Genomic DNA, 17089 nt, shown 5'->3' with positions numbered 1-17089 from the left:
ATAGCATAATGTTTAGTGCAGCCACATATCCAAGCTCCTCCAAGTCCTTTAATTCTTGCTAACCCTGGAACATGTCTTGGTCTTTTAACAGTTAATTCAGTGAGGAAGCAGGAAGAGCTGGAGGGCTGTCTGAGGTTTTCAGTCTGGCGTATGGCGCTTATGACATATGCTGTTTTTTCATAGTTGGACATATTGCAGAGATAACAGCAGTACTATGGTGGTTATGATGTCCATCTGAATCAGCTATTGCTGATGCCAGAGAACCAACGTGGAGCCATTGGAAATGTGACCCATAACAATGGTTGAGGTGAAGGCAACTTTCTGATATATATATATTTCCATTTTTAATATTCTTTTTCAGACTAAGCTATATGTTGCCTGTCTATGGCAATGGGCTAGATTGCTTTGATATTATGACATGTTGTAGCATTCAGAAAGTTTGATAAATTAAAAATTACAACCTTATGATGTGGTTTAAAAGACAGTATCTCTACTACAGCCTATATAACAGGAATGGTAAAGAGACCTGATAGTAGGGGATTCATACTGAATCTGTATATTGTACAATGTAAAGGCAATTTTCTGGCTGTTCCATCAAATTTTCCATAGTTACAGTTAAATCTAATCTTCCAAATATGAACTGACACAATGCTGTTTTACTAAGTCTGTTGATGGCAGACCCAAATTCTATCTGCATATCTGTCCATCTGTGTGTTTATAGAGCAACAATCACTTTGGTAACTAGGCCTGTGACAAAACCATGATGAAGTTAACCCAGTTTCTCTAAGCTTGGTGTCAATCGACTCCATTCAAATCAGTGTGATAGTTAACTCTTAAGCCTAACAATGTCCCTTTAATGTCAACATTGTTAATTGTACTGCTAAACATGTTTTCAGAAACTAAAAACTGCTGAGGTATGATAGTCAGAATTTTGGATCCTGAGAAGGTGCATGAGTAGAGTACCAGCACATCTTCTCTGTCAATCTCTGGTTGCTAGCCCTTTTTGAGCCACCAGAAATATCATTAATCATAATACATATACTGTGAGATCTACAAGGTAGCTGTCCAATAGGGAATGATTCTCTTAAACAACTACTTTAAAGTATCCTCAGAGAATTATTAGTATAATTTTGTTCGACATTTAGCTATAAACCACCTACAGTGGGTGACTGATTTTTTGGTGTTCCCTTCATTAGTCATTTATGGCAGGTTTTATTGTATTTGCATAAATGTAGGCTAGAGACATATGACTAAATGAAATCAGCACAGCATAGGAATGATGTAGTGATGGTATTTTACAAAATCCTTTCCCAGAGCAAGAAAAACAAAAGCACACAATACATTCATACCAACAAAATCAGCAAGTCAACACTTCAAATGAATGGGTTTAAGTTTCATTTTATTCAGTTTTTCTTTCCCTCTCTTCCTCCAATCTCTCTTAGGGTTTCATATTGCCGTGTCCAGTGAAAAATTGTAAAAATAGTTTTATTCTTCAAATACACTCATGCGGCACAAATAGAAGAAGAAAAATACTACGTATCTTTTAAAATGCTTAATTAAAAAAAATCTGTATGTTTATTAGCCCTGAATTTTTTAAAAAAGTGATGTTGCTTGCCTCATTTTCAGAAATAAATTGAAATGGTTTAAAGGACACCAAGAATTTGAATGTGATTTTCAGAAGTGCTCAAGTTTGACCTAATTCTGTTTCCTTTGTGGTTCACATTGACACTTTTGACAGTGTTAAGCCCACACTGAGCCCTTTTGAAAATCACACCCTTTAAGTCAATAAAAAAAGATCGCCTTCTGAATCAAAAGAACCATCTGGGTTATGCACAGAGACTCATCTTTCTGTCAAATTTTCCAGTGGTTTGATAGCAGAGGATAGGCAGATAGCAGGTGGTAAACATTCAATACTCTGTAGATCACCATAGTCCTGCATGTTATTATTATTATCAATAACAATACTAAATGTATATAGTTCCATAAATGTGTATACTATAAATGTGATACACTACACACAGACTTTTTGCAAAATCTAGGGCTTGTATACAGCTGTGCCCCTGTAGCTTTTCAGGTTAGACAGTATCTACACTATTAGTTAAAATGGTCAAGGATGCAATTCCGACCTCTGACTACTAGAAGCTGTGACTGAATGACAGGCAATGGATCACTAGATAAATTGCCCTGTTCTGTTCACTTTTTCTGAAGCATCTGGCATTGGCCACTGTTGGAAGACAGGACACTGTGCTAGATATACCATTGGTCTGACCCAGTATGGCTATTCTTATGTTCTTACACCAACAGGAGGGGTTCTCCCATCGGTGTAGGTAATCCAACTTCCCGAGATGTGATAGCTAGGTTGACAGAAGAATTTTTCCATAGAAATAGCACTGTCTATCCCAGGGATTAGTTTAACTATGCCACTCAAGGGGGTGTATTTTTCATATCCTTGAGCTCCATAGCTGGGCTGACCTAACTTTTTTGTGTAGACCAGGTCTTAGTTAGATATTTTCATTCCTTACTCTGCATATGATAATTTAATTTACCTGCCCAAAAAACGGATGGGCTTTTGGTTGTGCAGGTTCTAATCCAGGAAAATGATCTTCTGAGAAACTGTGATAAAATTTCTAGTACTGACTTCCAAGAAGTTATGCAAGAAATAATTATATTCTCTAATTAAAGGATAAACATATTTTATCAGTTAAAGTGCTTGTTGCAAAGGAAGCTGTCAAACCTTTTTCTTGGAGTTTACATCTTTATTTTCATCTGCTTCTCCATCATTTTAGTGTTATCCAGATCTCTTCAGTCTGCCAAAATGGACTAGAAATTTCACCAGCGCCTGCAATCTCAGGAGAATTTGAATACTTCCTTCCAGATGGACCAAGGATAACATCTTACTATATTTTTGCTTCCTGTTCAAGCCAGAACCAGGAAGTACAGATTAAGGGGGAAATAGTTACCCAAACTTTTATTTTGAAGCCACAAAAAAGATTCAGCCTTGGTCTACACTTACCTGGAAATTTGGGGGCAGCGTTCCCATCGACGCAGCACTACGCTACTTGAGGGGGTGGTTTACCAGCGTTGACTTCCTGATCGATTGAGCGGGTCTACACTGACCACTCAATCAATCCAGAAAGATCGATCTGGTGGTGGCAGATTTGCCGCTGTCAGTATAGACATGGGCTGAATCTAGGATGGTTCCCTTAAGTGGTGAGGGACTGAATTATTCAAGGGTGGGGATGTTCAGTGGACATTTGCCTCCCCTATCTAGAACCCAGCTCCACAGGGAAGTCTTGCACAGGCTAAGGTTGGAGAGATGAGCAGGGAAAGGCTGGCCCTGGCTTTGGATCTGTTACTTTGAGTCTTTGCTCCTTTATGAATGGGATCACAGCAACAGAAGTGCTACACAGACTGGCTTCGCAGTGGTTCTATGGCATAGGGGAAGAATTCTTTTTCTCCTTGGCTCCTAGTAGAGAATATTAACATGTGACTACATGGATTGTGTGTTGATTCCCAGGAACTGGGCCTTAAAGAAGCAATTATTCAGAATTGAATCACTCCCTTAAAAAGTTCTTTGATTTAACAAGTAATTAACATTTGTTGTGTCCAGAAAAAAGTTATCATCTCTTTATGTTTATATCAACTAAATTACAACTGAAGCAAGGTTCATAATCCTGTGACATTGCAGCTAAAGATCTACATCGAAAATACTATAAAATACTGATATTTCTATTTTAAAAAATTTCTGTAATAGATTACAGTGTTTCTTTGAAGTGAGACTTTAAGCAGCTAGTGTTTATGATAATATGTACATCATTAATCTTCACACTTTAATCTCTATAATCCTATTTAACATACTCTGAATCTTCAAAGGGTATGAGTGCCTTATATTGTTTATTGAGATACAAGGTAGAATATAAACTGAAAGATCTGGGGAATCAATATTATATCCGTGGCATTTTGTTTAATTTACATAATATGCTTTATTGCTAAAGATATTAGATAGTTACCTGTATGTTTGGCTTGATCAATGGTAATATGGACATTCTAGAAAGGGTAAACCTATTAATTAGAGACCTGCACAGCTTTCCTTCTTGCTAGTGTACTCATTAAATTGATTTTTCCAGTCCATCATGTAATTGTTCCAGCGATGGAATCCTGCTTTCCACTCTCGTTCTGCTTCATCAATATTTCCTGTAAAACATGAAATGGGTTGTATTAATCTAAATTTGAATCTCTTTGTACATTCATTGAAAAATAATTTTGATTATCAATGCCATTTTCACTAAAGACGCTACACAACAGTCTCTCCTCTTTCCCTGTCGCCCACAACTATTAGAAACTCAGAAGCTAATATTTTAGCACTGCATCAGGAAGTAGTGACTTAAAATGAAGAACTATCATTCTGACACCATCTTAGGTATTACATATTTATTAAGTTGAATTTTCTCTTTTACATTGTATATATTATTACTATTATTATTATTAAAATGTCTTACATTTTATATCCAATAAAAGTGTAATTTTATCTCAGCTTTTAAAAGCAACCTCTATTTGTTTTAATCAAAATAGAATTATTTAATATGTAATTTACAGTACAGCCCAGAAGCCCCAATGAGGATCATATCTCCACTGTGCTATGTGCTTGTGATGGAATATATAAACACACAGTGGTGTGGGAGGGATTATGGAGCTTTGGATCGGAGTGGCACTGCCCCTCCTCACCTGTAAATCATTCCAGGACTGGAGGAGCTGTTAAAGGGAGCGAACTCCACTCAGATGGGGTAACCCTGGGAAGAAAACAGACTGTTGAATTTCTCCAGTCCTGGGAGAGGCGACAGCATGCAGAACCCCTGTCCTCACAGAAGGAAGGTGCAGATCCCCTGAGCTAAAAGGCAGGGAGGAAACTGAGACTTGCACTGGAGCCCAGTGAACTCTGAAGTGGACAGGGATGTTCTCAGAGTCCTCTGAAGTAACAAAAGCCCATGTCCTGGAGTGAGCTGCTGACAGGTTTTTCTTTTCCTTACTTTCTTTTAACCTCATTTGCCGTCTGTGGGCTGTTTTGTTGATTCACCTGTGACCCTGAGCGGGGGTGAAACTACCAAGAGGCCTCGGCCAGAGAGTTCAGCACTGGCCTGCTAGAAAGACACATCCTGCAGCACCCTATGGGGTGAGGGCAATTGAACTCATGTCTGCACTTCCCACAAAGCCCCTACCAGGGGCGTTCTACCACCGACAGATTCATGACAGTGCTGTACAAAAAACTTATAGAGATATGGGATGAAATCACATCTCCATTCAAATCAAGACTGTTGCAGAGAAGCTAAATGAAGTCTTTGCATCAATCTTAACTGCAGAGGATACGGGGGCTAACCCCACAACTGAGTCTTTCTTTTTAGGAAACAAATCTAAGGAACTGTCCCAGACTGAAGTGTCAATAGAGGAAGTTTTGGAACAAATTGATAAATTAAACAGTAATAATTCATTAGAACTGGATAATATTCATCCAAGAGTTCTGAAGGAACTCAAATATTAAACTGAAGAAGTACTAACTGGTATATTACCTATTGCTTAAATCAGACTCCGTACCAGATAGCTGGAGGATAGCTAATGTAACACCAATTTTTAAAAAAGGCTTCAAAGAGCCTTGCAATTTCAGGTCAGTAAGCCTTACTTCAGTACCAGGCAAATTGATTGAAGCTATAGTAAAGAACAGAATTATCAGACACATAGATGACCATGATATGTTGGGGAAGAGTCAGCATGGCTTTTGTAAAGGGAAATAATGCCTTACCAATCTCTTAGAATTACTTGAAGGTGTCAACGAGCATGTGGACAAAGATAAACCTTGCAAGTTGATATGGTGTATTTGAACTTTCAGAAAGCCTTTGTCATGGTCCCATACCAAAGGCTCTTAATCAAAGTAACCAGTCCTGGGAAAGGGGGATGGCCCTCTGAGGGATCTGTAACTGGTTAAAAGACAGGAACAAAGGCTAGGAATACTTGGTCAATTTTCACAGTGGAGAAGGGTAAATTATGGGGTTCCCCAAATACTTGTACTGGGACTGGTGCTATTCAACATATTCATAAATGATCTGGAAAAAGGGTAAATAGTGAGGTGGTAAAGTTTGCAGACAATAATAAATTACTCAAGATAGTTAAATCCAAAGCTGACTGTTAAAAGTTACAAAGGGATCTCACAAAACCGGGCAACTGGGCAAAAATAATGGCAGATGGAATTCAGTGTTCATAAGTGAAAAGAAATACCTATGGGAAAAGGTAATCCCGATTATAAATACAAAATGATGGGGTCTAAATTAGCTGTTACCACTCAACAAAGAGCTCTTGGAAACATTGTGGTTAGTTCTCTGAAAACATCTGCTTAATGTGCAGTGGCAATCAAAAAAGCCTAACAGAATGTTAAGAACCATTAAGAAAGAGATACATAATAAGACTGAAAATAATAATTTGCCACCATGTAAATCCATGCCCATGCCTTGAATATTGAGTGTAGTTCTGGTTGCCCCATCTCAAAATAAGATATATTAAAATGGAAAAGGTACAGTCAAGGACAACAAAACTGATTAGGAGTATAGAACAGCTTTCATACGATGAGAGATTAAAAAAACTGGGATTGTTCATTTTAGAAATGAGATGAGTAAATGGGGATATGACAGAGGTCTATAAAATCATGAATGGTGAAAGTGAATAGGGAAGAGTTATTTACCCCTTAACACAAGAACCAGAGGTCACTCAATGAAATTAACAGGCAGCAGGTTTAAGACAAACATAAGGAAGTACTTCTTCACAGTCAACCTGTGGAACTCTTTGCCAAAGGATGTTATGAAAGTCAAAAGCATAACTGGGTTGAAAAAAAGAATTAATAAATTCATGGATTATAGGCCCATCAATGGCTATTAGACAAAATGGTCAGGAACACAACCTTATGCTCCAGATGTCCTTAAACCTTTGACTGCTAGTAAGTGTGACTGCTTGACAGGGATGGATCATTCGATAATTGCCCTGGTGTGTTTATTCCCTGTGAAGTAGTTGGCACTGGCTACTGTCACAGTTACTGGGCTAGACAGACCAATGGTGTGACCATTGCTAGTATGCTGCTAGTATGACCATTCTTATGTCAAAAGGGATCAAATTTAGCATCAGGTCTGCTGAATTTTTCCAAACCTGTTTAGTCTGGAAATCAGGTTGGCAATTTAACAAGAGGAGACTTTTAAATAAGATTTTAATTCCTTCCTGGTTTCAGTAATATTAGGAGCAGTTCAGTACTTTTGCTTCTGGAGCACAGTGAAGGCAAGAAGAATGAAGATGTGCAAAAAATATAAAAAATAGATGAACCAAATGTTTTTTTTCCCTAACCCTCCAAAATAGTTAGGGCTTGACTAGATTTGAGTTTTGGGAAAAGTTCAGGTCATTTCTTATTTTCTCCTGACCAGTTTTCTCATTACTAAACCCCCCCAAAGCTTGTGCTTTTCCAAAATTAAAAACTTTTTTTGGTCAATAAAATATATAAACATGACTCATAAGACCTGTGGGGAGCGGATACTAAATGCTGTACTTTTAACGTCACTTTTCTGACCATAAGTACTGCTCTCTGCATAATTTTTTAATTTAAATAAGAAATCAGGCTCTTATGTAGGAATAAAATTGTAATTGTAACCCTGTAGCTTAATTCATAGCTTTTAATTGTAATTGTGACCCTGTAGATTAATTCATATCTTTTAATTCATACCCTTATTTGTGTCAACCTCTATATGGTTATTATTGATATCATGTAACATTTGAACTTCTCTCAGTCATAGTCCATATTGTGAATGTAAAACCCCATTTTGACCCTATGTACTCCATCTTGTGTCAAACCCTTTCTAAACCTTTAGATGAATAAGATAGTTATCTGAACAAGGTATGAATGGAGGGTGTATGTGTGTGTGAGTCAGACCCAAACTGCCAGCTTGTCTTGATGAAGTTGTCCTGATGAAGTGTGAAGTCCATCCTAGGCTGAAGAGTGTGAACATAGCCCCAAAAAGCAAAGAAGGATCCACCCCAGAAAAACTTAATCAAACTTAATCAAAGACATCAAAGAACAAGCTGAAAGTCACGTCTGCTATTGTACCAGCAATCAAGGGTCACAGAGAAGCGACGTGACACAGCAGAACTGAAAAACCTATAAAAGACTGGGTGAGATTTCAAGGCTTTGGGGGAAAAAACAGCATTCTACACATCATCTAAAGAAGAGCGTCGGTGCGCGCCCGACAAGGACCCTGCTCTCCTCGTGCCCAGCTTCCCTGGCCAGGTAGCTGCCATGAGCCACGAACTCCAGCAACGGACCCTAGCTACGATCTCAAGCCACAACCAGGACTGGTAGCTATATATAACTATAGAACGCTTTCTGGTATGTTTGGGCGCATGAATGTGTGTGTGTGTGTGTGTGTGTGTAGGTTTAAGTTAGTTATTACTTTAGTTTCTGTCAATAAATGCGGCATACTGCCTTTTCCCCTTGAAAAAGTCCCGAGTGCTTAATTTTGCACAACACTTAGATGAAGCCAAATTATTTGCAACTATGTCAAATGGATGGGTAATTTAGCATTTGGACCATTACTATATTGAGAAAAAACACCTGGATCTTATTGCTTTTCTTAGACTTGATTATGGGTATCCAGTCCCATTTATCCATGCAATGTTGTCCAATTAGCGATTTAGGCAACTGTTACATTTCTTCTTAAATAGTTCAGATAAAGAGAGTCAGATATCTTAATGATTGGAAAGTATTTATGCCCAAATGTTTTATAAACTTGAATACAACTCCAGTTTATAAATCTCTAATCAGAAATCATTGATCTGGATTATGAATTATGAGACATTTCGGTGCTACCAGATATTAAAAGGGAGTGAGTGAGCTGTAGAAAATGGACCATGAGAAATTCAAACTATCCACCACTATGAATCTAAAAGAAAAAGAGAGAAACTAAAGCACTGAAATAAGAACTCGGGTTCCCATTTGTTTGCTCTTTTTCAGAGATAAGATCAAAATTGAAGTCACAAGTCAATGCATCCCATTATCGTCAACATCATCAATCTCTTTGAAGCAACCACCTGTGACTTAGATGGGCTGACAGAAAGAAGACAAAAAGAGATTAGAGAATTCAGTTTGACCAATAATTACAAGTCAGAGCACTAGGTTACTTGAATCTACTATCATACTACAAAAGCCAACCATTGAAATAATGAATACATTTTAATAGATGCCACAGCTTAAATGCATTTTTATATGGCAAAATCTGCTTATCTTTGCAAATCTCGAAAGGTTTTGTAGTTGATTATCCAAAAATATTTGCAGGGCATGATTAAAAATAAAAATAATAAATAATAAAAGAATAACAGTAAATAATAATAATGAATAATAAAAACGTAATAATTAACCTGATACAGGGTCTTTGATTTCATTAGCCTGTGGATTAGGCCCTTAATGCTCATGAAAGGGGCCAGCCTGACAAAGAAAGAAAACAAAGTCTTCTGCATGCGCACAGATCAAGAACTTGGCAATACATCCCTTTGCCCAACACATTGCCTTGGTGAGATCACAGTACCCTAATTTCAGTGGAATTACATTAGAGATAAATTTGGCTCCATGCCCTTATTTGCCCCGCTACCAACTCTGCCAGAAGGGCACCAGTTGTGAATGTATTTTTGTGGTATGGACAATAGGAACTGGACAGAGGTCACATAACATTTATGATATAGTATAATTTACTAGAAAACATAAGTCAGGAGTAATGTTTCCATCCTATCCAACTGTTATTATTTAGTGTACCTGCAAATATCTTACTGACTCACAGCTCTGATAAATATTAAGGACTGATCCTGCACTGAGAACTATCCAAGTGCAGGGGTCTGCAGGATTAGGAGTATTTTGACATCTCTCTGGGATGTTCTTTAAACATCTGTACAAATTTAAGCAGTTCTGTGCAGCTTTAACCAACAAAGCAGGTTTCTTGTTTATTTGTTTGTTTTTAAAGAGTTCATTAGATTTTTATTTTCTTCTAACAGTCAGTAGAGATGTTCAGATGGTACAATATTGTAATAAGTTTTACCTCCCTTACTAGTGAGGTTGCAGGCCGGTGGGACTAGACAAATTAAATTAAGGTACAGAGGACGTTAGGGATCATATCCTGCCACCCTTACATTAAGTAGTGTCTTACCCTGAGACTAGACCCGCTGCTATTAATGGAGCTATTCAACATTAGTAATGGTTGCTGACTCTAACCCAAAATCATTTGGAAACTGATTCTGATACTGAACTTTCTGATTTGTTGCATTTTTAATAATCTGCATACAGCTGAGTATTTGTCTAATGAATAATGCTTTTGGATACTATTTTTTGTACAGGTAAGATTTTCAAGCTTAATCTTAGTTTTCTTCGGACGTTTTTCTTAGAACATTCACAAAATCCTTTGATAAGACTATTCTGAAGTTTTCTCTTTGTTTTGTTTCTTCATAGGTAGTATATAATGATATAATATGACTTTAATTAAAAAAAATCATTAAAAACAAAACAAAACAAAACAGAGGAACTAATGGAGTGGAAACTGAAAGTTGTTCTGCCTATAGCCAGCTCAAGGGGAGACAGGCACTGCTGTAGTTAGGGGTCTGAATGCATTACAGTTTGTTGGAGTGTTGGAGGAACATTCATTTGGACACATAATGCTTTAATCATTAATATCTGTTAGAACTAGAGGCTGTTCAAGAGTTACTAACTTCTTTTGAGTACATTAATCTATGATTCTAGTTCCTGTTCCTTACAATTAAGGACTAGTGTCTTCTAGCTCTTAAATCTGATAACCCTTTTAGAATCTGTCATCAGGAGGACTTCTGTGAATAGTGCCCACGCTAGTACCCTCCGACTAATCTTTTTGCCTTTTCATGATGAATATTTAAATCTTAAAGTTTGTGCATGGGATTTACTAGGTTAGTTTATTGTCAGAATAAAAATATATATATTTCAGTCAAAGTCCTCAAAACTGAATATTTAAATCTGTTCCTGCTTGAACAGTTGAGTGCCCAGAACTTTTCTTAACGCCAACTGTCTGTCTTACTTAATTTGTGGTAGAGCCAGCTTTGCTTATATGCTGAGCAGTGTTGGGCCTGGTCATTATGTCGATAGGAGCCCTCCGAGTAATAAATAGTATAGGAGAGGAAGATGACTTAGTAGGTGGCTCAGTACCAAACTGATTCCCCAGCACGGTGACAGAGGACACTGTATGGTTGGTGGTGCCATTTTTTCAGATAAGCTAAAACAGAGGCTCTGACCACTTGCAGTACTTAAAAAAAATCAACTGCACTTTTTGCAAAAGTAAACATGTCAGTAGGAGCATCCTTTTCAGATTCCAGGTGGAATCATTACACTCCTGTCTACCTAAATTCCACTGCACTTTTAACTGAATATCATATTTTTCTTCTCTTTGTGTCCTAAATTGTTGTGCAGTGTTGCTGTGCATTAAAGCAGTTGTGAACTTCCATCTAAGAGGTGGCTGTGTTTCAATGTTGGGTAAAGTGATTTCTGGTCACATCTCTGTCTATGGTATGTGAAGTGCTTTGGGTCCTCTGGGACTGAAAGGAGCTAATGAGATACAAAATAATATTTTTGAACTCAGTGTTTCATTGAAAAGAACCTTTGCAATAAAAGTGCCTCCTACAAAGTTTATCAGTGGAAACTAAAATGATTTCTTTCTCACAGCTGGAAGAGGTTGCATAGGAAACATAAATATACAAAGGTCTCATGTTTCTTCTCAAAAGAATGGCAGTGCCAAAATGACACCCAGGACTAACAACACGTAGTCCCCTTCCTTGATCAGAGCTTTACTTTTGTCAAGAGTATGTTTGAAACATACGTATGAAATTAGAGATTAAACTAAATGATTTATAGTATACGAAGAAACATACTTTCATGTCTCTAAGCAGATCAAGAGATGTGCCTTGTAATCTGTCCCAGCCCAAGGACATGAAAGGCAACTCTGTTGGCCTGCCAAGCGATGCTGAAGCATGTGTGTTGATATACATCGTGTCACAGAACATTTGGTATACACAGTGCATTTGTATATCAATAACATCATCCAAACAGATGGAGTATACAATTATCATTTTTATGAGTAATGCCTGATTATCAAAACGCAGATTAAACCAACTGTGTGTAGAGCTGAAATTCCCACTTCTCGCCTGAAAATGACCCAAATTCACCCCCCAAAAATATACTTGCTATTTTGTAAAATCTCCCACACAGCCACCAAATGGCAGGGTGTTATGATCAGAGACACAGCAAAGTGTCACCCAAACAGCAAATAATACGTTGAATTGGTTAAAAATACTGTTTCTCTTCTTTTTTTCATTTAATAAAATGAGGTCTGATGCTGAGAGCTACTGAGCATCTCCTACAACATACTGATGAGCCCAATCTGCTTCTATTGAAGTGAGCAGGAATGTTGTACTCAGATAATGTGGCATACTATAAGAACCTAAACAGAACAGAATAGATTAAAGCAAAAGGGTTTTATTGGACAATTTAAGATCATTCCCATGATCCGGTCCTATCCCCTTAGATTTTGTGATCTCAAGCTCAGTAAATTGCAGTGATATGATCTCAATCGAATATAAAGATATTAGACAGATCCTGCTCCCTTTGAAGTAAATGGGAAAAGTTATAATGACTTCAGCAGGAGCCCGATCAGAAATGTAATAGACAAAAGGGCACTAAATAGGAATTAATTCACCGTTTCAGAAAAACCCAAGGAAACTTGCCACCATGAACATTTACCCATTTCTAGGGCCAACCATAAACTGAACCTTATGGAAGGTTGTGAAATAATCACTTCAACTTTCCAAAAAAGTGATTTTCTTTTCACACTTCTTTCCTCCCAGGCTTAGATGAGGGTTGGAACTCAAAAACATTTGTAGGAAGAATGCCCCTAAGGAATAGCCAGGGGAACACAACCCTGATCTGTACCATTGGCTCACTAAAAAAGCAAGAGCTACCAGAACCCTGACAAAAAAATCAGTTTTCAAGAGATATCTAGCCAGCTATTGAAGTCTGAATGGATTTAGGTAGCATGACAATGTTTCAGGTTAAGTATCCCAAGTTTTCAGTCTCCATGACTGAACACAGAAGTCCAAACCGCACTGAAACCATAACTCCAAACCTTGTAACAATTATCCATCACTAATAAAAAGTTATGAAAAGTGATTTAGAAAAACATTGCAAAAGCACAATACAGACAATCTTACTTAAAATGCAGTGGAATTTTGTATTAGCCAATACTCCATTCTTTTTATGCTGTCTTTATATAACTACTGTCATCATGGTTGTCACCAGAGGTTGAGCCCTGGAACTCCAGATATAAAACACAAGCTTCTACAGCTTGGGCTAAAGAACCAAATCCCCCAGCTGGCAGATGCAGCAAACTCACATCTTCTATGGATTAGGTCTAAAGGGTAGAGAAAGCTTATCCTAAGCATCTGCAGCCATTGGCAGTTCTAACCACAGACAAGCTCCCATTTTTAGCCATCATGGTCATTACTGGGGACCAAACTTGGTACCTCCAGCATTAACAGCTTGCTCCACTACAGCTTCAACAAAAGCCCCTCAGCTGGAAGCTGTAGCAGTCGTATCAGGTCTCTGTGAATCAAACACATTTGGAGTTGCATAACACACTGAAGAGTAACAAGACAAACTCCTGCTGAAGTGAATGAGAGGCTGCCTGAGTAAAGACCTCAGGATTTGATTCCATTGAAATAACCTTTTCAAATGTAAGCTTTGAGATTCAAATTGAAATGCAGTGCTACTATCAGGAAGGTGAGCTTGTACTGAGCAGCATACTCTATGCATGAATATTTACCAAAAGTTTACCTGTCATCTCCAGGACTTTGGGAAAAAACACATTCCAGAATCGACACTGCTGAGCACGTAATTTTGTATATATCTTTGAAGCTTCAGTGTTTAATGTTAAGTATTTTTGTTCAGTGGTAGTGAAGATTGGCCATCTGGTTCCATTAATCTGAGTCCCATTTGGAGTTCTAAATGATTAAAGAGAAATATTTAATTTCTCATGGGAAATTACCTGTGCACATCAATAGAGTAAAATTATACTATTGACACGTTATTTTATATCCGACATGAATATGTTAGTTTGGAATTACTGCAGCGCCTTTTGTAAATTATGGATATAAAAACACCACCCAAAACACTAAAACTTTAAATTTTTCATACCACCAAGTTTAATTAACAAAAATAAAACTAAATATATTCAGATTAATTTTTGTTTTTTTCTTATCCTAAAGGAAAAAATGAAGTTAATAAAACCAACTTCCATAAATTGCATGTGTTGACCTCAGAAGGTCTGAGAAAAGATACAATCTATTACAGGTGACTAAAAAACAGTAAATTCATGAGTTTGTATTACCTATATTTTAATTTGGTTGCTAATGTCTAATTCTAATTGAGTGCATTGGCTTGTGTTGATCAGGTATATAGAGAGGTTCTACAAGTAAAGTTTTGCATCTATGTAAATGAGGTGACTGGAGTCTAAGCCTTGTTTAGAGCTAGGTCATAAGAGAAGATGAGGATGTCTTTTGTATTAGAAGAAAAGGCCCTTAATTACAATGTGCTAAATGAAAATGAAAGGTTACTCAGCATCTAGTAGGATGTGTTTAGTATCAAAGAGAACCAGAGCCATTAGTTGCAGTACTGGCAAATATTATGATGGGTCCCAATGGATAAACTGAGTTTAAGATGGAGATGTGGTTCTAGGGGCATGAAAATTGTTATCCAGTTTTTCCTCCAGAGGGGTGAGTTTTATTGTATAGAAATAGATAGCACTTGATGAAAAAGAAGTTGGTTTAAGTTGCAGAAGAGAGGAAGGCTTAAGATAATTTATTGTTGCAGGAGACCTTTGAGACTAATATAGTATGATTTACATAAAGACTGGATGATTTGTGACTATTCAAATGTAAAGCTGGGGAAGCTCAGACAGGGTGAAAAAGACAATTAAACATTCTACTTGAGTGCTTAAATTAGGAAAACACTTTGGTTTTTCTTGCTGGAAACTGCTGCCTAAGAGTCTGGAGTGTTATCATCTCAGGTAGTCAGTACAGTAGCGAAGCACTGGAGAATAGCCTTTCCTGCCCTGCTGATGCATTATGTACGCAGGACAGCCTCCTGTCTCTAAATCAGAAGTCTTTTTCATGGTATGAAGGAAACTCCATCCACAGGCAGCTTCCTGAATAGCTGTTGATGAGGAGGAGGGGAATTCAATGTTGAAAAGTAAGTGAGCAAAACAGGGTTCAAGCCATAAGAGGCCATTTTCAGAGGACAAAAATAAGAAAAGAATCCCAGTGGGTGTGGAATTCAGAGGCGTGCTACTTACCAATGATGGGCTGGGATAGGAGGATAAGTAATATTCATGTTCAGTTATCTAAATATTGCTAGAATATCAGAACCACTATATATTCTAAATGAGTCTAGTTATTGGTCCATCTTTAATGTTTTGCTTTATTCTAAAGCATTGGATACTGGCCACTGGTAGAGACAGGATATTACACTAAAAGATCTATTTATCTGATCTGGCATGGCAATTCCGATGTTTCTAACTTGCTCACTTCTTTACTAATTCTGCTCTGATTAACTTATGGAACACTTTTAACTGCATATTTATTTGTGGATTCCGAAAACAGTGACTTAAACAGAGCTGACTTGTACTTCAGTTCAAAATCGGAGCACTAATAGTGCTGTCAGTATTCATTTAACAGCCTTTATGCTATAAAATAAATCATGACATTCCAAATTGTAATTTACAGATAATAAGGAGGTTTGTACCTATGAATGCAGATATACTTTACTAAAAATGATTGAAAACACGATAAGATTAATACAGTATATTACCATACAAGAACATGTTGATTATAACATTCTTTCTACATTGCTAGAGTACTTACCATCTTAACAAGAAATGTACTATAACTCCCTTCTTACTGAAAATTTCCAGAGATTAAAAAACAGTTCCCAGATACAACAATGCAAAGAGACCACGTAATTATAATCTTTTAAACTTGTAACAACAATTGGTTAGATTTGTAATCTATCTGTTCCTATCATACTTATTTTTCATTCCTTCTTGTTAATAATGTTATCATGAGCATTGTAACTCCCAATATAATCTGGGAATTCCGTGGTTTATGGAGTAACTCCTCAACGTTCTATAATAATTCTATACAAAATAAATGTATTAAGATAATATTATGATTGAATGGGCAAGAACTCAAGTGTTAAGCGATGACAAAGATGAGGTTGTATGCACAGCCTTAACTCTGCCCCCTTGTGACAGAAGCGTGCCTTGTAACTAGTGCAGGGGTGGCCAACCAGTCAGAGACGAAGAGCCGCAAAGAGCCACATTTACCTTACCCTCCACTGAGAATTTGCGCTGCTCCGTCAATTTCGGCGGCAGCTTGTCAAAGAGCAAAGAGCCACAAAGAGCAAAGAGCCAAGAGCCGCATTTGTATCAGCAAAGAGCCGCATGCGGCTCGCGAGTGGCGGGTTGGCCACCCCTGAACTAGTGGGAGCCTGGTGCTGCTGAAAATTTTCTGTGCAGGGCTCATCGTTATCCTTGGAAACCAGACTCCAGTTTTAATGGCTGCCCATTCCTGAAATCTCCTCTCCACCATCTCCCCAAAACGCTCACTTCCCAGTCTACCCCAACTCTTGAGACAACCCAGTTGCCTCTGCCCCATGAAATTCCACAGTTGCCCGCATACTAAGGAGCACAGGAAAGGGGAAGCCACTCTTATGCTCTTTGCCAGGTTTACAGCTGAGGTAAGTGCTTGCCAGCAGAACTTGGATCTCCCCTGGAACATATCTTCTTAATAAGCTTTCATCTTTTGCAGTTGTTTCATCAGCACTTGGGCATTTCCATACACCCTTGTCCCCAGCCACCTCCTGCAACCTCTGGTTAGCCACAGCCTCCAATTTAATGTTGGATGGAGAAAAGAGGAGGTCTCCTATTGAACACCTTAAGAGGAGAGGGGATCC

General features: G+C 37.8%; 1 protein-coding gene across 1 annotated transcript in view; it reads right to left on the bottom strand.

The window, feature by feature from the left end:
- Positions 1-3875: 3875 nt before the first annotated feature.
- Positions 3876-17089, bottom strand: part of BCHE (butyrylcholinesterase) — a 39451-nt gene continuing 26237 nt past the window's right edge. The window contains exons 3-4 of the mRNA XM_067536429.1: positions 13916-14082; positions 3876-4194 (exon numbers count right to left, since the gene is read on the bottom strand). Coding sequence (XP_067392530.1) covers positions 4070-4194; positions 13916-14082 — 292 coding nt within the window. The 3' untranslated portion in view covers positions 3876-4069. The remainder of the gene's footprint in view (positions 4195-13915; positions 14083-17089) is intronic.

The sequence above is a fragment of the Emydura macquarii genome, unplaced genomic scaffold (assembly GCF_026122565.2).
Source record: "Emydura macquarii macquarii isolate MOO-44397 ecotype Brisbane River unplaced genomic scaffold, CSIRO-AGI_Emac_v2 contig_3603, whole genome shotgun sequence".
Lineage (NCBI taxonomy): Eukaryota > Metazoa > Chordata > Testudines > Chelidae > Emydura > Emydura macquarii.
Note: the sequence above shows the minus strand (reverse complement) of the source record. Positions and strands in the feature narration are given on the sequence as shown.